Source organism: Mobula hypostoma, chromosome 2 (assembly GCF_963921235.1).
Source record: "Mobula hypostoma chromosome 2, sMobHyp1.1, whole genome shotgun sequence".
Lineage (NCBI taxonomy): Eukaryota > Metazoa > Chordata > Chondrichthyes > Myliobatiformes > Myliobatidae > Mobula > Mobula hypostoma.
The window spans coordinates 84,817,883-84,840,653 of record NC_086098.1 but is presented as its reverse complement, the minus strand read 5'-3'; the positions used below and the strand labels follow the sequence as shown (position 1 = coordinate 84,840,653).

Below are 22,771 nucleotides of genomic sequence, written 5' to 3'. Positions count from 1 at the left end.
AGTGTATGGTGAACATGTACATACTTAGATACTAAATTTACTTTGAACTTTTAATTATCCTACAACTAGTAAGTACCAGTATCAGTGTGGATAACTTCACTCACCTCAAATCTGATCTGATTCCACAACCTTTGGACTCACTTTCAACAACTCTTTACAACTCAGGTCCTCAGTGTTATTTCTTATTTACACAATGTGTCTTCTTTTGCACATTGGCAGTCAGTTCTTGTTTATGGAGTTTTTCATAAATTCTATTGCATTTATTTTCCTCTGTATGCCTGCAGGAAAATGAATCTCAAAGTGGTTTATGGTAGCATATGGGTACTTTGATAATAAATTTTACTTTGAAGTTTGAACAATAGAGCAGGTGAAGATTGAGCTCTGCCACTCAATTTTCCCTGGCTTTACCTCAGTAGAAAACACCCAGCAATGGTGTGGCTGCTCTAGATGTGGAGGTGCAGCTACACCCTGTGGAGAATCAATGCTATTTCAGCTGCCTAAAATGGAGTCTCTTATCCAACACTAGACCAGACTGCTCTCACCTCCAGCCCCACAGTCCACAGAGAAGACCTGACAAGTTCACCTCGGTATCCTCCCCTTCCAACAGTGGACTCACAATGATGTCCTGAGTTCAGGAACTGAATGCACTTCCAGTCTGGTTCCTCAACTTTATCACAACTGGCTGGTATGACTTCATTCATTTGAATTTGCTCACTCTCCAAAGCAATGTGATCAGTGGTTTGGTTATTTTTAAAAATATTTTGCCTGCTATTAATATTTTTGATTAATTTCTAGTACTTTAAGGTGACTACGTTGATAATAATTACTTGAGACTACTAGAAAGATGTCCACAGCAATGAGGAGGAATTTCTTTAGCCTGTGGGTGGTGAATCTGTGGATTCACGTCTCTGGGTATACTTAAAATGCAGGTTGACAGGTTCTTGATTAGTAAGGGTGTCAAAGGTTACAGAGAGAAGGCAGGAGAATGGGGTTGTGAGGGAGAACAAATCGGGCAGATACATTGAGATCATTTAAGAAACTGTTATGTAGGCTCATGGATGATAGAAAAATGGAAGTAGCGGTTAGATTGATTTTAGAGTATGATAAAATGTCAGCACATCATGGGTTGAAGGGCGTGTACTGTGCTGTAACACTATTTTTGTAAGTTGCATTGATTTATTACCTATAAAGTAGCAAAATGTCCCCAGGTGCTTCATGGGTGAGTAATTGAGTTCAAGTTTATTGTCATCTGATACAACCAAATGAAATAACATTCTTCTGAACCACAGTGCACCCACAAAACATATCATACATAGCACATGGTATGTAGCACACAGTGTAGGTAAACTAGTAAACAGCTTACTGTCCAAGTGGCGAGACATCAGTGATGGCGGGACATTCATTATTCTCACAGCCTAAGGGAAGAAGCTGTTACCCAGTCTGATAGTCCTAGTCCTGATGCTTCTGTACCTTCTTCCTGATGCTAGTGGGTCAGAGATTGTGGGATGGGTGGTAGGGATGCTTTGGGCCCTTCATCTACAATGCTTCCAGTAAATGTTAAAAACAGGGAAAGGGAGCCCACAGTGATCCCCTCTCTGGTTTTTAACTATCCTCTGTAGGGTGTTGCAATCGGATGCCTTGCAACTTCCATATCAAAAATGATGGAGCCAGATGGGACTCTCAGTGGTGCTCCTGTGGAAGGTTGTTAGAATGGGTGGAGGGTGGGGGGTGTTGAAGCCTTGCATGCTTCAATCTCCTCAGAAAGTGTAGATGTTGCTGCGCCTTCTTGGCAGATTGTGGGTCCCAGTTAGATCATCTGTTATGTGCACACCTAAGAACTTTGTGCTCTTCACGGCAGAGCCGTTGATGTGCAATGGAGAGTGGCCAACCTGCGCCCTCTGGATGTCCACAGTCATCTTTTGTCTCGTCCATGACAAGACTCAAGTCATTGTTATCGCACCATTTGACAAGCCTTTTTACCTGCTGACTCATCATTGTTGCAGATGAGACCAGCCACTTGTATCATCAGCAAACTTGATGACGTGGCTTGCGCTGGATCTGGCAGTGCAGTAGTGACTCAGCTGTGGACTGGGCACACAACTCTGGAGGGCACCAGTGCTCAGAGTGGTGGAGCTCGAGATGTTGCTGCCAACTCAGACTGACTAGGGTCTTTCTGTCAAATGTCCATTTACAGAAGGGGGTGTTGAGTCTCATTGAGAACATTTACCCATCAGCGCCACAGTAATGATCACGTTAAATACTGAGCCAAAATCGATGAATAACACCCTAGTGTATGAGGCATCATTTTCTAGGTGGGGCAGGATGGAGTGGAAGGGTTATGGCATCATCAGTGCACTGCTGTGAACGGAAGGAAAGGCCCAATGTAGTTGGAAGGCTTTAACTGTACCCAAAAGGACAGCAAACCAGAGGGGTGCTACGACAGCTGTCCAAAGACAAGCATCCTACAGGAAGGAGGCGGCATGACAAGATGGAGAGATTTAGGGAAGGAATTCTGTAAGGTAGGATCTCCGTTTCCAACTGTGGAACAACTAGATGCCAGCGGCAAGAGCTGATGAAATGTGCAGATTTCAGAGTTAAGGAATTGGAATTAGTTTTATCACTGACATGTGTCATGAAATTTGATATTTTGCAACAGCAGTACTGTGCAATACAAGTTACAATAGGTATATACAAGTGAACTACTGTCCATGGATCATTCCTGTACCTCTACCCTGATAGTAGCGAGGAGAAGAGGGAATGTCCTGGATGGTGAGGGATACTGCCATCTTGAGTACCACCTTTTGAAGATGCTCTCAGTGGTGGGAAGACTAGTGCCCATGATGGAGCTGACTGAGTTTGCAACTCTCATCAGTTTTTTTCTGATCCTATACATTGCCACAATACCAGACTGTGATGCGACCAGTCAGAATGCTCAGCACAGCCTTATTGGGATAAGGACAAGGATAGCTATGAGATGTTTAAAACAGTAAGAAAGAGCTTTTAAATTAAGGACTGAAATCTAGAGCAAATAGTTGAACAGGCATTGGTTCAGTTCAAGAAATGAGTTCAACATAACCTTATTGAAGGTGGGAAGAGCAGCCAGTTTCAGAAATTACATCTCATGTCCAACAAACCTTTCAAAAAGTAGGGGTGCACTGTAACTTCTCTCATTATACTTGTAATACTGTGATATCTTTACCCACAATTGTATGAGCAATGCCAGACACTTGTAAATGAAGGCTTTTTGAAATATCCAATCTCATCAGATGGTTAAAATAACATGCCCTGCCAGACCCTCACTAAACTCCAGTGGCCATGTCTACCAAACCTCACTGTGCCATCTCACCTTGTGCCATATTAATGCCAAAGTCTCAGTGGTAGCAAATCATGCCATCAGCAAGAACCCAAACTGATATCAGTCACTAAGAGGGATGAGGTCTACTTTGGTGTTATAATGGGTTTCTTAACCCTAGAACCCTTCATCATATGGTCCACTCCCCTCTTATCATTCTTTTGTCTCCAGCCCTTTAGCTTTCCCACCCACCTGGCTTCATCAATCACCTTCCAGCCAGCCTTCCACCCCCCCCCCCATTTTATTCTGTATCTTCCCCCTTCCTTCTCAGTTCTGAAGGGGTTCAGCCCAATATATTGGCTGTTTATTCTTTTCCATAGATGCTGCCTGATCTGCTGTGTTCCTCCTGAGGTTTTTTTTTGTGTGTTACTTAAGACTTGAAGATATCATGACCACAAACAGTACGGTAGCATAGTGGTTAGCGTAACACTTTACAATCAATTTATTTCTATTTGGTGTTTGATTCCTGCTGCTATGACTTCATCGTTTGCACATGACTGTATTTCCTCCGAGTGCTCCAGTTTTCTCCCACATTCCGAAGACGTGAAAGTGAGGGTTAAGTTGTGGGCATGCTACATTGGTGCCTGAAGCAAGATCATTGACACAAGCACACATTTTGCTATATAAAGCTTACCTTTAATCTACAGAATAATTCCCTCTACTCTGTTGGTTCATTTCCCATCAAATATTAGTTAAATTTTCTTTCAAACACTACCGTTCAATTTGTTTCTAACTCTCTCAGGACAGCAGGGTTGCTCTTGCTAGTGTGCTGGAGTACTCCCCTCCATTGATGCTGCTTGATGTAGAAACACAGAAAACCTACAGCACAATACAGGACCTTCGGCCCATAAAGTTGTGCCAAACATGTCCCTACCTTAGAAATTACTAGGCTTACCTATAGCCCTCTATTTTTCTAAGCTCCATGTACCCATCCAGAAGTTTCTTACAAGACTGTATCGTATCCGCCTCCACCACTGTTACCGGCAGCCCATTCCACACACTCACCACTCTGAGGAAAAAAACTTACCCCTGACATCTCCTCTGTACCTACTCCCCAGCATCTTAAACCTGTGTCCTCTTGTGGCAACCATTTCAGTCCTGGGAAAAAGCCTGACTCTCCACACGATCAATGCCTCTCATCATCTTATACACCTCTATCAGGTCACCTCTCATCCTCCGTCGCTCCAAGGAGAAAAGGCCGAGTTCACTCCACTTATTCTCATAAGGCATGCTCCCCAATCCAGGCAACGAACTTGTAAATCTCCTCTGCGCACTTATGGCTTCCACATCCTGCCTGTAGTGAGGCGACCAGAACTGAGCACGGTACTCCAAGTGGGGTCTGACCAGGGTCCTTTATGACCTGCAGTTCCTCCAGCATCTGCAGAATCTCATGCTTAATCCAATCACAGATCTGTCCCTTCTGGTAGAGCAATTTAGAACCTAGCTTCCCCTGCAATTAGACAATAAACTGCAAAGATAACCATGCAAGCCTCTGCCTTTGCTTACCTGATCTGACCCCATCACACCACAATGTCTCTGGAAGAGAAAGGGCTGTACTGCAATGAGAGACACTTCTGGAAATGTTCAACCTAGGGACATGTATGTATGCTGTAATCTGCCATCATTGTGGAGTTGTAACATCACTACTCAAGGAAAAGAGACAGAAAACTTGAACATATAGGCCAGTTAGGCTGACACATCAGTAGGAACGTCCTGGAATCCATGACTAAGGTAGCAACAGCAGGTCATTTTTTCAATACCATTTTATAAACGGGAAATAATGTCTGATCTATTTACTTGAATTTTTAAAAATGCAACAAATAACTTGGACAAAATGGAACTGACAGATGTACTATATTTGGATTTTCAGAGGCATTCATGAAAGATTCCTGAACAAGAGTACACAATGTGGGGAGTAATATATCAGCGTGGATAACGAAGAGGCTAAAAGGAAATAAATGAGTTTTCCTCAGACAATCAGTAAAGTGGGCTGCCATAATAATCAGCACTGAGGCCTTAATTATTAACAATCTAAGTTAATATTAAGAGAATAATCAGGTCAAGAACCTTGATGACTTGAAATGGTGCTCTCTACCACCATGGCTTAATTCCAGTTTCACAAAAACCCACATTAAACCATCCCCAATAAAAGATGCATCAAATTTATAACTTTATTTAAAAATCTATTATGATCAGCATTCATTTTAAACCAGGCAGCTGCAGAGGTCCAGGTTTCAGAGTTCCAGATGTGCGAGGAATGGACTTTCCTGCTGTCAACCCCAACACATTCTGCATCAGTACCTTTCTGACAGTTAAACTGAGAAACAATGTCACTATCATTATAAATGCAATCTGCAACATAAGCCATCAATTTATATCAAAGTACAGCCAGCACACCGGCACAATAAATAGTGTGAAGAAGGCCCATTTGAGCTTAAATCTCCCAGTTTTAATCCAGAGTCCATCTTAGGCTATGTATATACAATGAAGGAGAGGGCTGGGAGCAGGGACAGGTTCTCACTCCACATCATCTTCAACCAGGTTCTGTGCAGTCACAATCCTCTGCAGAGAAAAAGACAATGATTAACAATCCCCACATTTTGTCAAGGGCTACACAAATGGTTATTTTTTGTATCTCATCCTTCCTCTATTTTAGACCCTCATCGGTCATTTGATCCATCGATTCTGCTCCACAATCCAACCATGGCTGATTCGTTTTTTCAACCCCATTTTCCTACGTTCTCTCCTTTGATGACCTAATTAAAAACCTCTGCTGTAAATATACCCAATGACATCCTCATCTCTGTTCTAAGGGACATCCTCCTATTCTGAGGCCGTTCCTTCCGGTCCTAGACTCCCCCACCATAAGAAACATCCTCTTCACATCCACTCTATCCAGGCCTTTCAATATTCGATAGGTTTCATTAAGGTTTCCCCACCCCACCCTAATTCTTCTGTACTCCAGCAAGAACAGGCCCAGAGCCATCAAAATGCTCCTCACATGCTAACCCCTTCATTCCTGGGATCATCCTCTGCACCCTCCCAGCTCTCCAAAAATTCCCAAAAAGAACACAAGAATGCAAATTCAAGGCTTGACAAAAGTTAGAGAAAAGGGCCAAAGCTTTAATGAAAGTATTTATATTCCAAACTAAGTAACCAAACTTAATTTTCGAAACTCAGCACATGGTAAGCTCCTACACAACATTGGGATAATGACTGGACAGGTCACTTTTCCTTAAGAATCTTGATTGCAATATAAAAAGTGATGGACACCAGGAATAATTCTGCTTTTGAAGGGGATTATTTCCACCCACACAACAGGCCTCAGTATGAAGCCCCATTTGCAACACAGCCCCATAGATAACGCAGAACACAAACTGCTGGGGGAACTTGGTAGGTCAGGAAGCATCTAAGGGAGAGGGATAAACAGTCAACATTTCAGCCGAAAACCTTTTATTGGGACTGGAAAGGAAGGGGCTAGGGTGGGGGAGGGGATAGATGGAAGAGGAAAGAGGCTGAAGAAGGAATCTGAGAGCACAGACAATGGGAGAGAGGGAAGGAGGGCTCAGAGGGAGGCTATAGGCAGGTGACAAGAGAAAAGGCAAGAAGGGAATTAAAATTGGGGAATGGAAAGAGAATAGGGAAAGGAGAGAAATTGATGTTCACGCCATCAGGTTGGAGCATAAGATGATGCAGTCGACAATGTGTTTCAATGTCTGTGGTGAGATCTGAACCCACAATTAGTTACTATTTACTGAGCCACAGCTAAGTTGGTTGAGAGGCACCTTGCTCCAAGATGGCATAGCAACTGCAAGCAACAGCATGCTAGCGATTTCACCCAATCTCAGCCCATTATTCCCAATCATCTCCCCTCAGCCCACAGCAAGAGAAGGGCATGATGAGGCAGATAAATAGTAATGGTCACCCACTGCAACCAAGGAAGACCCTAGTCGTGACTACTTGTATCACTGGACTTGGACTTCCGAGGTCGAGAGTGGAACTGTCCTGGTGCAATGACTTCTCCACTTTAAAACTCCCGCACGTTTCCTGTCATCGGATATGATGGACACCCACCACCCTTCCTTTACAGATCCAGCAGGACATGGTGTATGACCTCTCCCCCACATCTAGCCCACAGTCCCTATGCCAGGTGGGCTCAACACAAATTTCCAGCTGGAAGATTTGAGGCTGACATCAAAACTTGGTGCCAGTCTCTGCTTTGGACAAATCCTGCACAATGGAAACCCCAATGCACAGTCCCTCTGTCCCTGACCATATGATGCAATGGGAAGGACAATCTTCCACTTAGGGAAATGTTCATTTTAGACCACAAGGCACAGGGGAATACAGAGGTAAGGGTTTGGCCCACTGAGTCTGCTCTGCCATTCCATTATGGCTGCTTTATTATCCTTCTCAACCCTGTTCTCCTGGCTTCTCCCCTTACTCATTAAGAACCTATCAAACTTCCCTTTAAATATATTCAATAACTTGGCCTCCACGGCCACTTGTAGCAATTAATACCACAGATCCATCACCCTCCGGCTAAAGAAAATCCACCTTATCTCTGTTCTAAATGGACATCCTTCTATTTTGAGGCTGTGTCCTCTGGTCCTAGACTCCTCCTCTATAGTAAACATCCTCTCCATATCCACCACCTTGACCAATGAGCCTTTACAGGTGTCAGAGATGTGAAATAATGACAAGCACAAGTGGAGCTCAGCATTTTGGAATTCTCTGAATGTTTTATCTAGCATTCCTTTTTGTCCTGGGCTGTGAGAGAAAAACAACCAGGAGGTTTGAGGATGCAGCTCATATCCCACACCACCAAGACACCTCAACTAGGCACAAAGTATAGAACCAAAACACACAGAGTAATAGGTTTAAGGCAAGTAAAGGGGCCAAGATTTAGAGGGAATATTAGGGGAACCCTTTTCACCCAGAGAATGCTGAAATGCACTGCCTGAGTGGTTGAAGGCTCACTAACAAGTGACTTAGGCAGTAGAGGGTCATGGACCAAGTACTGAGCACAGGTGTTAGTATAGAAGGGTGCCCAACAAACAGAACGATGAGTTGGACTGATGGGCTGGTTTCTACTTTACACAACTCTGTAACTAAGTGATCAAAAAACCAAGGGTCCTGGTCACACAAATTTTCAAAAAGGATATGGGAATAATGGCCTGAGAACTTGATATCACTCCCTCCCCTAACTGAACTCTGGCCATTAAAGATAAATGACCCTAATAAGCATTCACATCTGTATTTAATAGAAGGGTTTGCAAGTGATGATTTTTACAGGCAGCAGCAGGAATTGAACCCCTGATCACTGGCATTATGCTACATTACCCCTGCAACCAACCTGTTTCTGGCACATTTCACACATCCTCCTCAGCACCCCCATCCAGACTACTTATTAGTTAACCATTTGCAGCAAAAATGAGTGTTTTGACAGAGCAGATGGACAGAAACTCATTCTGTGACTAATCATCACAGAAGATGGACATTTAAGAAAACACAAAGTTTTGTTTCTGAAAAATACCTAATATGATCTGAAATTCACTGCCACATGCGGAAGGAAAGCACTGGTATAGATAGAAGATTAGCTGGCTAACAGGAAACGATAGGCATAAATAAGGTTTCTCCCCTTGCTGAGAGGTACCAGAATCAGAAATATGTGGTAACATTCATTGCTTTACAGCAGAAGTACATTGCAATATATAACTATAAATTACAATTAGATATATAAATTAAGTAAATAGTGCAAAAAGTGAGCATAGAGTGAGGTAGTGTTCAGGGGTTCATTGTCCATTCAGAAATCTGATGGAGAAGGCAAAATGAGTCCTTTTCCACAGATCTGTGCCTTCACATATTTACATGACTTAAAAAAAGACACACAGGGTATGACTGCTCAACCTGAAGACAAAGATAGGAAAATAAGCTATGAAGACATGAGAAGCTCACATGATAGAGCATGCAGTCAAAGATCTGGAATACAAAGTGGGAAATATGAAATTGTTCATTTCTGCAGGAGAAATTAAGATGATCCAAGAACTAAGGACCTTGGTGTCCTTGTGCTCAATTTATGTAAGGTTGGCGTGTAGGACAGCAGTAAGTAGAGATGTTAATGGACTATTATTATTTGTCAAAACAATCAAATACAAAAGCAGAGGTAATGCTTTAGTTGAACAGGTCTGCCCAGCTTACAGACGAACACTCGGTTTAGATAAGAACGAGTGTTTAAGATTAAGAGACAGGTGGGATGGATTTGTCAGCAGTTACAGGACCGTGGGAGCACCAAGGTAGCATAGTGGTTAATGCATCGCCATTACAGCTCAGGGTATTCTAGAGATCGGCGTCTGCAAGTTTGTAAGCTCTCTTCATGAACATGTGGATTTCAACCCACATTCCATAGATGTACTAGTTAGTAGGTTAATTGGTCGTCGTAAATATCCTGTGATTAGTCTAGTGTGAAGTAGTGAGCTGCTGGGCTGGACAAGCCTGATCTGCACTATATTTCTAAAAAAACAAATCATAAAAACATCTTCTTCAGTGTGGGAAATGGGCTCACAACTGCTTTTTCAACGTGGACTGTTCGGGTTACAGACGGCTGGGGATGGGAATGTGGAAGCCTTGCAGCATAGAGTCAATCTCCCCAATCAGCCCTTACCTGACTGATGGTTGGTAGCTTGGTGAGCAGCATCTGGAAGACAGGTGGAGGCAGAGTCTGCTGGAGCACCTGCAAGAGTTGCTGAGGCTGCCCACACACAGCAATAGCGTTTGTCAGGTGGTCCACGCCCTTCTCGTAGTCACCTGGAAAAACCAGACACTTAACTTTCATTCACCACTTGAAGTCTGGGCCCAATATTACACCAAGCCTTTTAAGTTTTTTTTTATTTTAGAGATACAGCATAGTAACAGGTTCTTCTGGCCCAAGCCCATACCACCCAATTACACCCACATGACCAAACAACCACAGCGACCAGCATAATGCTTTATAGTGCCAGTGATCGAAGTTCTATTCCCATCACTTTCGGTTTGTACATCCTTCCCGTGACTATGTGGGTTTCCTCCTACATTCCATAGGTGTGTAGGCATCACCCCAGCCAACTCACAGGCGAAATGTCGCCTCACCTGGAAGGACTGTCTGGGGCCCTGAATGGTGGTAAGGGAGGAAGTGTAAGGGCATGTGCAGCACTTGTTCCACTTACAAGGGTAAGTGCCGGGAGGGAGATTGGTGGGAAGGGATGGGGGGGGCAGGGGGAAAACGAATGGACAAGGGAGTCACATATTATTATTATTTTTCTCTCTCTCTTTTTTCCCTCTCTGTCCCTCTCACTATAACTCCTTGCCCATCCTCTGGGCTCCCCTCCCCCTTTCTTTCTCCCTAAGCCTCCCTTCTCATGATCCTCTCCCTTCTCCAGCCTCGTATCCCTTTTGCCAATCAACTTTCCAGCTCTTAGCTCCATCCCTCCCCCTTTCAAATCTCTTACTATCTCTTCTTTCAGTTAGTCCTGACGAAGGGTCTTGGCCTGAAACGTCGACTGTACCTCTTCCTAGAGATGCTGCCTGGCCTGCTGCGTTCACCAGCATTTTATATGCGTGTTGCTTGAATTTCCAGCATCTGCAGATTTCCTCGTGGTTGGGCATTATATATTTGGCAGATACATTAGGGGCCTGGAAGAAACTTAATCACTTTGCAGTGGCTTACATAAGTAAAATACAGGGAGACCCACGAGGAATGATCATCGCAAAAATCTTACAGCCATCACACCTACATCAGGTCTTCGAAACTGCTTTAGTATCAGCAAGAAACCTGCACGTTACCTTGGCATACAGTAAGTTCCGTCTCCAGCATTACTGTAATTCAAATTGACAGGCAAGCCTTGTACTAGCCACTAAACTACACATTTTAGGAGCAGTGTCTTCCTTCCGCCACCAGATTTCTGAATAATCCTTGAGCACTACTTCTCTATTTTAATCTCGTTTCTGCACTTATTATAATTGAGATTTTATAAATGGCACTGTACTACTGCCACAAAACAAATTCATGACATGTCAGTGATAACAACCTGACCCTGATATACTAGCTAGCACCACCTTAGCATCAGGACTTGCATGAGGCTGAACTCAAACCTTTGAGCAAGCTCCGGTTAACACCCAGGATCTCAGCTGCCCGACTCCAGGCCCACCATCTAGCAGGGGTTTTTGTGCCATGGCATCTTATCGTTAACTGAGCGGTGTGCAGACCCAGAGTGGGAACTCCCGAATGTACCCCAGGAAGCTTGCCTTACTTTGTGTTTCTGATCTCAGGCCAGGAAGCAACTGCAAGGTTTGAACCAAGTCCCAAGCTTCTCATCTATGAACCAAGATAAATTGCAATCTGGGATTTAAGTGGGCACTAATCCAGTGTTGGCTGCTGAGGAGTGTTTATGAGTGGAAAATGTTTTTTTTAAAAAATAGTGAGGGATATTCTTGACGTACTAACCTTGCGCTAACAATTCTTCACCCAGTTGAATTTCTTCTAAGAAAAACTTTTGCACAGCTTCTGCATCTTTCAGGTCAGGGAGCTGCAAACCAAGGAGGAAGCAGGCAGATTACAGGAGGTACGCAGATACTACCGGCTCGCTACTAACACTGCACAGGTGGAAGGTGGTAGAGGGTGCTACTGGTACTTCATAACGAGTTTGGACCTGGCACCCCTTTGGTGAGCAGGGTGGCCAACTCCAAATACTTTCTGCCGTAGGATTTGCCCAATCACAGCCCGACGGTCGTAAACAGGCATGTCAGAGACGTGAAATAGTGAAAAGCACAAGTGAAGCTCAGCACATTGGAATTCTCTGTAGCTTTCATTTAGCATTCCTTCTTGTCCTGGATGTGGAGTTAGAAAAAGAACAACCAGGGGGTTTAAGAATGCAGCATCAATCAACACACAGACCATCTCTGCCCAGTCTTCAGCGAACTCTGTAGCCCCGTCTATATTAAACACCAACTAGCACAGCAACAAATGCAATACAAAACCCTACTTGTCACAAAGAAACAGACACTGTGGTTCACCATGCCTATGCCAATCAGAAGCACCATCTATATCCACCTTGGACAATGTCTCCCATCCACTACATAATGTAAAAGTTGCTGGTGAACGCAGCTGGCCAGGCAGCATCTCTAGGAAGAGGTACAGTCGACGTTTCAGGCCGAGACCCTTCGTCAGGACTAACTGAAGGAAGAGTGAGTAAGGGATTTGAAAGTTGGAGGGGGAGGGGGAGATCCAAAATGATAGGAGAAGACAGGAGGGGGAGGGATGGAGCCAAGAGCTGGACAGGTGATTGGCAAAAGGGATACAAGAGGATCGTGGGACAGGAGGTCCGGGAAGAAAGACAAGCGGGGGGACCCAGAGGATGGGCAAGGGGTATATTCAGAGGGACAGAGGGAGAAAAAGGAGAGTGAGAGAAAGAATGTGTGTATATAAATAAATAACAGATGGGGTACGAGGGGGAGGTGGGGCATTAGCAGAAGTTAGAGAAGTCGATGTTCATGCCATCAGGTTGGAGGCTACCCAGACGGAACATAAGGTGTTGTTCCTCCAACCTGAGTGTGGCTTCATCTTTACAGTAGAGGAGGCCGTGGATAGACATGTCAGAATGGGAATGGGATGTGGAATTCCTTCAGTTAGTCCTGACAGAAGGGTCTCGGCCTGAAACGTCGACTGTACCTCTTCCTAGAGATGCTGCCTGGCCTGCTGCGTTCACCAGCAACATTTATGCATGTTGCCTGAATTTCCAGCATCTGCAGAATTCCGGTTGTTCACTACATAATGTACTGGTTGGACACAGGAGTACATTCAACCAGAGACTCATTCCACCGAGATGCAACACAGAGCGTCATAGGAAGTCATTCCTGCCTGTGGCCATCAAACTTTACAACTCCTCCCTTGGAGGGTCAGACACCCTGAGCCAATAGGCTGGTCCTGGACTTATTTCTTGGCATAATTTACACATTACTATTTAACTATTTATGGTTTTATTACTATTTAATTATTTATGGTGCAACTGTAACAAAAATCAATTTCCCCCGGGATCAATAAAGTATGACTATGACTATTTCCCAACACTTGCACCGTGGCCAAGTGCTTATCTAGATACTCTGCCTTAAGCAACGCCTTTCAGATTTAAACTACCTCTGGGCAAAAATATTCTTCCCCAGATTCCCTCTAAATCAGATTCTGTGAAGGTTAATTTGCAGTTTGGGACCAAGGAAGGCAAATGTAATGTCAATATTCATTTTCAAAGGACTAGAATATAAAAACAAGGAATTAATCTCGAGGCATTGGTCAAACCAATTTTGGAGCTTTGATTACTTTTGGGACCCACATCTAAGAAATGGCTGTGTTGGCAGAGGTCCAGAGGTGATTTACCAGAATGATCTCAGGAATGAAAGGATTAACATAAAATGAAGTATGTTTGATAGCTCTGAAACTACTTGCTGAAGTTTAGAAAAATGGAGGGCAGGAGGGGGTGGCATGCCTAGATAACATGGATATGGAGAGGATATTTCCAATAATGGGAGAATCTAGGACCAGAGGGAACAGACTCAGAATAAAAAGGAGAAAGAGATGAAGAGGAATTTCTTCAGCCAGGGGGCAGTGAGTCTGTGGAATCCAATGCTGTATACGGCTGTAATCAAATGAGAGCATACTTCAGAGGCCAAATGGCACAATTCTGCCTCTACAATTTATGGTCTAAACCTCTTCACTACCTTCTAACTTTGGCCATCTATTACGGGGAAAGCCTTCTACCATGCACCTTGACTACACCCCTGAAGATTTTGTACACTGGATCACTCCACAGTTCACTGATACTTACCCGTGAGAGTCCAGCCTTTTGCCGGGCAAGTTTCTGCTTCCGCCTCCCTGTAATGTGCAGAGGTGGAAAGTGTAAGAAGCTTCATGAACATAGTGACATGAAATCTAATCCTGCTTCTTTGACCACAGTGCTTCCATTACTAACAGAATCACACATCTAATAAGCCCAATGAACCTTGCCCAATTATTACAGTTATTAGATCCACAGCGCATGCACGTTCAAGACCAACTTTTCCCTTTACTTTTAAAGTAATTATCTGACTTGTTTATAAAAACATTATGGAATTTGCTTCCTTTCTAAGCACGCCACAGACCCACTTCCATCCTTCCACAGGTTTATAGTGCTTTACAACCATATCAGAGACATGAAATGGTGAAGCTCGGCACATTAGAATTCTCGGCAGCTTTCATTTCCCAACTCGTGCTCCGGGACGCTGAGATACAAAAGCCGGGGGGGGGGGGGTTGGGGAATGTGCCCTTCACTGTGGCACATGGCTGCCTCCACCTCCTCCCCGCGCAGAAGGCCGTGACCACGAGGGAGAGGCCATGCGGCCCGTCCATTCCGCATCAGCCCCACGTGGGGATAATCCCGGCGCGAACGCGCGCATTCGGTCACCCACGGGAACCCGAGCCGAGTCGCGGGGTCAACGCCAGTACTCACGCTCCCGCAGCCGGTTCTTGAAGTCGGGGTCGCTGCGCCGCTTGCGGTCGAAGTAGATGCAGTAGGCGATAAAGAGGGCCCCGCACACGCCGGCCGCGATGGCGCTCGTCTTCCCGGCCATGGCCGAGCTTCCCTTCCCTTGGGGACGCCGAGCCTGAGATCTCCCTCCCTCAGACCCCGCCGGCCTGCCGGACGGACCGAGTTCCCCTTCCCTTGGGGACGCCGAGCCCGAGATTGCCCCCCTCAGACCCCGTCGGACGCTCCCTCCTGCCCCGGACCGGACACTTCAGGCCGAGCCCGAGATTCCCCTCCTCAGACCCCGTAGGACGCTCCCTCCTGCCCGGGACCGGACACCTCAGGCCCAGGCCGAGCTGCCGTGACCCTCAGACTCTCCCCTTCGCCCGGCTCCGAAAGGACCCTAGCGCGCGCAGCCCGTGACGCAGTCCGTGCGGGTGTCTGCGGCGCTGCCTGACGGCCGATCCACCTTTAAAGTTTGGAGGAGGAGCCAGGATCTCTGGAGTAAACTCAAGAGATTTTGCAGATGCAGAAAATACTGGAGGAATTCAACAAGTCAGGCAGCATCTATGGAAGGGAATAATCCACGGACCAGTCCTGATGAAAAGTCTTGGCCAGAAACGTCAACAGTCCATTGATGTTGCCTGACCTGCTGAGTTCCTCCAGCGTTTTGAGAGCATCTCAGGAATGGTTCATCTGGGCCCAGAGCCCTGCATTCTCACATAATCCATGCTGACAAATGCACGGGGTGCTTACAGCTGGGAAGACCTTCCAATCCATACCGCCCCCCCGCCCCCGAGCTATGCGCACCTTTCCAAAAGGATGGCCTCCAGAATTGTTATTTCAGCATAGCTGGAGAGCTATAAAGATCATCAGAATCACATTAATTATCACTGTCATATGTGTTGTTTTACAGCGGCACATAATGCAAAGATAAAATTACTGTTAATTTTAAAAACAACACAAAAAAGAATATTGAGCAACACACAATGCTGGAGGAACTAAACAAGTGAAGCAGCATTTACAGAGGGGAATAAACTAGGGCCAAGACCCTTTATCAAGACTGGATAGAAGTTCATAAAATTATGAGCTGATATCCTGATATCTTTTTCCCAGGGTTGAAAATCTAATACTAGAGGGCATGCAATTAAGGAGAGAGAGGGAATGATCAAAGGAGACAGATGGAACAAGTTATTTTTAACAGAGAGTGATGGGTGCCCTGAATGCACTGTCCGCAGCGGTGGTGTTAGCAAGTACAACAGAGGTCTTCAAGAGGCTCTTAGATCGGTACATAAATGTGCAAGTAATGTAAGGATATGGTTTACTGTGTAGGCAGAAGAGCTTAGTTGGGCATTTGATTACTAACTTTGGCACATCATTGTGGGGCCAAGGGCCTGTTCCCATGCTCTACTGTCTATAGTAGTAGGCTCTTGAAGCAAAGGGGATAACTTCACTCGCCCCATCACTGAAATGTTCCCATAACCGATGGACTCACTTTCAAGGACTCTTCATTTCATGTTCTTGATATATTGCTTTTTTTTTGTATTGCAGTTTGTTGTCTTTTGCACAGTGGTTGAACACCCAGTTGCTATGGTGTTTCATTAGGGTTATTATTCTATGGTGGGTTTATTGAGTATGCCCAATAGAAAAATGCATTCATATATACTTTGGTCATAAATTTACTCTGAACTGAAGTAATTTCAAAACTACCTCCAGGTGGCGTTGCTCGGGCACGCCTTCAAATCCACCTGCCAAGTTATGAAAGGTATTAAATTCTCAGCTCAATAGATTTTGCTGAGTATTTACAGCAATTTGTGTTAAAAAAAAAAGTAAATTTGTTTAAGTGAAGCAAAAAAGCTTAATCAAGTGTCAACACTGAAACTTTGTGTTGCCTGTAACTTATTTTAATGGCATACATGCTGACAACAGTGTTTCAGAAACACTGTGCCTGTACTCTAAACTGGCATTCTTGCTTCGATGAAAAGCTGTCCATGTAAACTTTTTAATTGTTTTTAAAATTTAATTTAATTTAGAGATGCAGCACGGCAGGAGGCCCTTCTGGCCCAGTGAGTCTGCGCTGTGACCAATTAACCTACTAACTGGTACGCCTTTGGAATGTGGGAGGAAACCCACGTGCTGACAGGGAGAGCGTACAGTGTCTTACAGACAGCAGCAGGAATCGAACCCAGGTTGCTGCACTGTACTAGTGTTAGACCAACCACTACATTATCGTGTCTCTCCTGTGCGACCTACTGTTCGTTCAGCATTCTGCTGATGAGATCTGCATTGCTGAAACAACTCCCACCTCAGGCTTCTTATCCTTTCTCCTCATCTGCCTATAATCAGCACCCCCCCGCCTCCCGGTGCCTCTCCTTCTTCCCTTTCTCCCATGATCGACTCTCCTCTCCTATCAGATCCCTTCTTCTCCAGCCCTTTACCTTACCCACCCACTTGGCTTCACCCATCACCTGTAGCTTGTCTTTCCGGTCCTGATGAAGGGTCTCAGTTCATTCATTTCCATAGATGTTGCTTAACGTGCTGCATTCCTCCAGCATTGTGTGTGTGTGTGTGTGTGTGTGTGTGCGCGCGCGCGTTGCTCCTGCCAACAATAATTTGCTATGTAGCTAAAGCACCACCAGCACCAAACAGCACACAATCCCGAGGCAGTGCGAGAAGATGGTTCACACAAGAGCTTCCTATGATCTCATTTGTAGTTTCATTTTATTTCACATTGTTGGTGCACTGAACTCTTGCTATTAATTCAAGATTGCTTATTGTCATTCACATGCGTAAAGGAGAATGAAATGACTGTCACTGTGCCGATGATTTGCTTGGAAAAGTTAATGGACAATCTTACCTACACAAGTGGATTGAGGCTGATTAAATTGCCCAGTTTTATTCAACAAGATCTGGGGCTAGGAGAGTGCATGGTGGAATGGTTAACACACAGTGTATTAAAAGTGTCCCAAGTGCTCAAAATGAGCAGATTGCACCATGGACTCACGGCAATAAAATCAAACATGGCCACCCTTGTAATACAAAGGTGCACTGATCAGTTCCTGAGGACCCATCTGCACCGAGAAGTCCACATCTCCCCACTTGCTCTTGGCAGAAGAGAAGAAGCCTGTGTAAAGAGTGGCTGCCTTGTTCTTTGATTCAGTGCCAGTTCTGGAAGAGAACCCCAGCCGGTGTCACCACAGTTTGAAACTCAAAGGCCTCTGAGCTCGGACAGGTTGCAACCTCTCACTGCTTTTTCGACTTGCTGACCTTCCTCCGGTTCTGCTTGATTTTCTTCCCTTGAATTTTCCTCTTGGTTTTCTTGCCCTCCGCCTTCTTCACCATCAACCCGGCGAAGTCCCTGGCTGCCGCTTCCTTCTCTACGTGATGACTCACGGCTGGGTCCTGAGACACTCGCTCCTTTTTTACTGAGCGGCTGACTCGCACTTTGCGCCCTTGTAGCTCCGAGTTATTGAGCTCAAGGGCCAGTGTTACGGCATCCATGCTCTGACAACAGAAACCAAGATTATCCACATTACCGTTTTTATTTTTTTCCCTGCCCCTACTTCCCCAGCAGGCTAAAGAAATTAGGCATGTCCTCATCCACCCTTACAAATTTTTATCGCCACACAATAGAAAGCATTCTGCTTGGATGCATAACAGCTTGGTATAGCAACTGCTCTACACGTGACCATAAGAAATTGCAGAGAGTTATGGACACAGCTCAGCACATCACAGCAGCCAGCCTCCACTCCATGGATTCTTTCCACCCTTCTGCTACCTCAGTAAAGCAACCAGTATAATCACCCCAAGCTCAGGGACAGCTTCTATCCAGCTTTTAAGAGTACTGTATGATAAGATGGACTCTTGGCCTCACAAACTACCTCATTATGATCTTGCACTTTATCATTGACCTACATTGCACTTTCTCTGTAGCTTTTACACTTTATATATGTTTGAGATTTCATACATCATGGGGACCTTTTCTGAGTTATTTTCAAAACTTTCAAAACCTTCAATTCCTTGTTTAAATTCAGGTGTTGGCTATTATTAATTTTTATTATATGAGAAGGTATTTTACCTTTTTTTCTTAATAAACAGCTTCGGTCTTGGTAGGGGTTAGACTCTTTTTTGTAATAAATTAGTATATTTCAATATAACTATTGATTAACTTACATGAATACGGGGTAATGAGATTGTTATGAATAGATATAATTTAATTGGTAGTTTTTAAAAATATTTTTTGACCTTTTATGCATACTTTCTTGTACTCTGTATTCTTCTATGTAGAAACTAATAAAAGTATTGGAAAAAGAGATTTCGTACATCACCAAAATCTCTAGCAAATTTCTACAGTTGTACCATGGAGTGCATTCTGACTGGTTGCATCGTTACCTGGGTAAGGAAGCTCCAATGCACAGGATCAGAAAAGGCTGCATCATGGGCACAACCATCAAGAGGTGATGCCTCAAGAAGGTGGCTCCATCAAGAATGACCATCACCATCCAGAACCTACCCTCTTCTCATTACTACCATCAGGGAGAAAGTACAGGAGCCTGAATACCCAAAGTCAAAGTTTTAGGAACAGCTTCTTCCTCTCGGCCATCAGGTATCTGAACACACGAACACGACCTCAATATTTCGCTCTCAGTTTGCACAATGTTTTATATATTCTTATTTTAATTTTTATGCATTACACTGTACTGCTGCTGTAAAACAACAAATTTCATAACATATGTCAGTGATAATGGAAGCTGATTCTGACTCTGAGGGTAGTGGATCTCAGGGATTCTTTACCCCGATAGTGGATAGTGCTAGGTAGTCCATTCAGTCCAGTACATCTCGAGTAAAACCCTCTCAACTATACAGCACATCTACATTAAACACTGCCGCAGAAAAGCAGTCTCAATGATCAAAGATCCTCACCAGCCAGGCCATGTTCTTTTATTGCTGCTGACATCAGCTAGAAGGTACAGGTACCTCGGGACTCACACCATCAGGCTCAAGAACAGTTCCTACCCTCAACCATCAAACTCTTTAAACAAAAGGGATAACTAGACTCATTTAAGGACTCTTTTATCTTGTTATTTCATGCTCGTTATTCATTACTATTTATCTATTATCTATTAACAGTTTGTTTACAATTTACAGAGCCTGTTTACAGTTGCTGTTCTATAGATTTGCTAAGTACGCTCACAGGAAAAAGAATCTCAGGGTTGTATGTGGTGACATACACATACTCTGATAATAAATTTTACTTTGAACCCAAAGGACCGTGGAGGTTCTGTCACTCCCTGCGTTCCAAATGGACAGCGGGACAGTAAAGGAATCATGGGATATGGGGATGGGTCAGAGAAATGATCAGCCATGATCTCATCGAACGGCGGCACAGGACTGAGCTGCCGAATGGTCTACTCCTATGCGTTTGCCATGTTGAAATCAATCAAATCCTGGGTCACTGGTGTATCTAGGGAGGACAGGAGAAATCCTGTCCCTATGGTGACATGGTAGGCTAGTGGTTAGTGCAATTGCAATCGGGGTTCAATTCTCGCCACTGCCTGTAAGGAGATTGTACATTATTCCCAGGACAATGTGGTTTCCTCCAGGCGCTCCAGTTTCCTCCCACATTCCAAAGACATACGGGTTAGGGGTAGTGTTAGTGAGTTGTGGGCACGTGGTGTTGGTGCCAGAAGCACGGCGGCACTTGTGGGCTGCCCCAGCACATCATCAGACTATGTCATTCATTAATACAAGTAACACATTTCACTGTTTTGATGCACATGTGACAAATACAGCTAAGCTCTTTTATCCAGCTCATGGTGAAGAAAGCCGGAAGTATGAGTGCCAGTGACAAAGGAATTAAGATCCTCCATACTGAGAATGGATGAATCACATTTGCACCCTCTTCTCAAATTCCTTTGCACCTTTGCAGGGCCAGAACACCACCACAGGAGGTGCAGGAGCAAAGGAGGTTGAGAGAGGGACAGTGCAGAGTGGGAATTAAACAGAAGAGGGTTTTGAGTGATTGAAACATTCTGAATGGTTGTTGACATGACCATGGAGATATGGGGTGGAGTGGGGCGAGGATTTTAAAATCCAGACATTAAAAATACACGATCTACAACAGTTTGCAAAAAAGCCAATGAAAACAAAAATCAGGTTTCTAACAGACAACTGATTTAACATTCCCTCTTTTACAGCCACCTAAACAAAAATTTTTATTCTCCTACTCAGGAGAATGATTTTTTTTTTAAAGTTAGGAGAAAAGTTATAACTAGAATGGGAAAAGGCAGGGGAATCTAATTAGTTCCTTAAGTACACGTATTTAAAGAGAAAGATCAGCTATATTTGTCAAATGTACATCAAAACATACAATTAAATTTGTCAATTTTTGTGAGAATTCAATTCAGCAAAGGTTGTGCAAGGCAGACTACAAGATTACCATGCTTCCAACGCAAACATAGCATGCCCACAACTTACTAACCTTAACCCGTATGTCTTTGGAAAACAGAAAGAAACTTGAGCACCCAGAGGAAACCCATGCGGTCAAAGGGAAAACATACAAACAGCGACAGGAACTGAACCCTGATCTTACAGCTGATACTGTAAAGTAATGCTATCTACTACGCTACCATGTAAAACAGCATAGGTGCAATAGACTAAACAAACAATGCTGTGAGATAGGTTCTTCGATTCTAAGCTTCAAACAGAGAACTGTTACACAGGAAGTTTCCTAACAAGCCTTTATCACCTTACCTGAAAAAGCACATATCCAAATCCTTTTCCCATTCCCGATTCCTGGTCTCTCACTATCCGCACCCACTTGATATCTCCACATCCACAGAAGTGATCACGGACATCATTTTCTTGGATATCTATAAACAATCAGATAATTGGTTCAAGTTTCTGGGATGAGTAGTTTCACAAATTGTTAGCTGTTCAAACGACTGATCAAGCACGGAGGTGAGTGAGTGGTTGCCATGGCGGTTGCTTGAAAATACATCAAAACAGCTGAGAAACTGAGTGTGGTAGAGACTGAGTACAGGAGGTGACACCGTACAATGCGCTTCCAAACAACTGAGTTCCAAGTCGAAAAAATATGATTGATCCTTCATTACAAAACAGCAAAGATGAATGATCTTATAGCAATAAAAAACTAGCAAAACTAAATTAAGGATGCAGAGAAATAAGAGTAATTAGCATTCAAATTAGCACAATTAAGCGGTCAACAAAATACCACCCCAGCTCACTCACTCTTCACTAAACTAACCTAAGACAAAGTATGAAGATGTAACTATACTCATTTGCTTCTACCACACCCCAACCCATGTGACAGATTACCCATAATAAACGCACCACACAAAATACAATACAGACAGAAAAATTGATACATGGCTCCTACAGTTGCCTTGATAACTGTCTCAGTGATCCACTGGCTATAGCAGGAAAGGAGGCAGGAGAGTTGGGCACGGGGGCTACAAACCCCATCTCGTAAAACTCAGAGCTACAAAAATACCAACAGAAGCTCCAAAGACCTGAACCCTGGGAGAAGGAGGATCTTCAACAATGGGCTACACCAGGGAACCAAGGACTCTGGTGAGGTGCTGTTGGCGGCCCATGCCCCAGTAAAACCCAGATCAAACTCAGCCATGAGGATATAAGTCTGAAAAGTCTATTCTGCAAAAATGACAATTCCTTTTTTGTTCTGCAGATCAGAAGAACAGAGTGAGTTGAGAAAATTCAGGAACAAAGTACCTCACCAGTCATAAAAAGTGCCTTACCGTATGACAAGTTGCCCAAAAAGATGGATCGCCGATGGTCATACTGCAAGACACAAAACATGAAGTTCTTAGTGTGTTAGAAGAACATAAATTGACAAGCTCTATAACAA

At 44.1% G+C, this 22,771-nt stretch overlaps 2 protein-coding genes and 2 non-coding genes across 4 annotated transcripts in view; all 4 read right to left on the bottom strand.

The window, feature by feature from the left end:
* Window positions 1-5,189: 5,189 nt before the first annotated feature.
* Window positions 5,190-15,284, bottom strand: tomm20a (translocase of outer mitochondrial membrane 20). The gene is made up of 5 exons (XM_063039695.1): window positions 14,869-15,284; window positions 14,209-14,255; window positions 11,835-11,916; window positions 10,017-10,159; window positions 5,190-5,914 (listed from the first exon to the last, which is right to left on the bottom strand). Exons 1-5 carry the CDS (start codon window positions 14,987-14,989, stop codon window positions 5,870-5,872), a joined length of 438 nt encoding a protein of 145 aa, XP_062895765.1. The 5' UTR covers window positions 14,990-15,284; the 3' UTR covers window positions 5,190-5,869.
* Window positions 8,028-8,160, bottom strand: LOC134343116 (small nucleolar RNA SNORA14). Its single transcript, XR_010017161.1, has one exon. It is a non-coding gene; the product is annotated as a small nucleolar RNA SNORA14 (small nucleolar RNA).
* Window positions 12,128-12,265, bottom strand: LOC134343115 (small nucleolar RNA SNORA14). The gene has a single exon (XR_010017160.1). It is a non-coding gene; the product is annotated as a small nucleolar RNA SNORA14 (small nucleolar RNA).
* A 2,283-nt stretch (window positions 15,285-17,567) lies between the features above and the next one.
* Window positions 17,568-22,771, bottom strand: part of rbm34 (RNA binding motif protein 34) — a 40,381-nt gene continuing 35,177 nt past the window's right edge. Inside the window, exons 9-11 of the mRNA XM_063071657.1 lie at window positions 22,662-22,704; window positions 21,637-21,755; window positions 17,568-18,387 (exon numbers count right to left, since the gene is read on the bottom strand). Of these exons, the coding sequence (XP_062927727.1) occupies window positions 18,127-18,387; window positions 21,637-21,755; window positions 22,662-22,704 (423 nt within the window). The 3' untranslated portion in view covers window positions 17,568-18,126. The remainder of the gene's footprint in view (window positions 18,388-21,636; window positions 21,756-22,661; window positions 22,705-22,771) is intronic.

Bases quoted from the DNA above. Each gene is read 5' to 3' on its own strand.
- tomm20a (XM_063039695.1), bottom strand. From the start codon at position 14,989: ATGGCCGGGAAGACGAGCGCCATCGCGGCCGGCGTGTGCGGGGCCCTC. The intron at 11,917-14,208 runs GTAAGTATCAGT...CTTGGTTTGCAG, and splicing joins AAAAGGCTGGACTCTCACGG to CTCCCTGACCTGAAAGATGC. The intron at 5,915-10,016 runs GTAAGGGCTGAT...TTTTCTCTGCAG, and splicing joins AGCTACCAACCATCAGTCAG to AGGATTGTGACTGCACAGAA.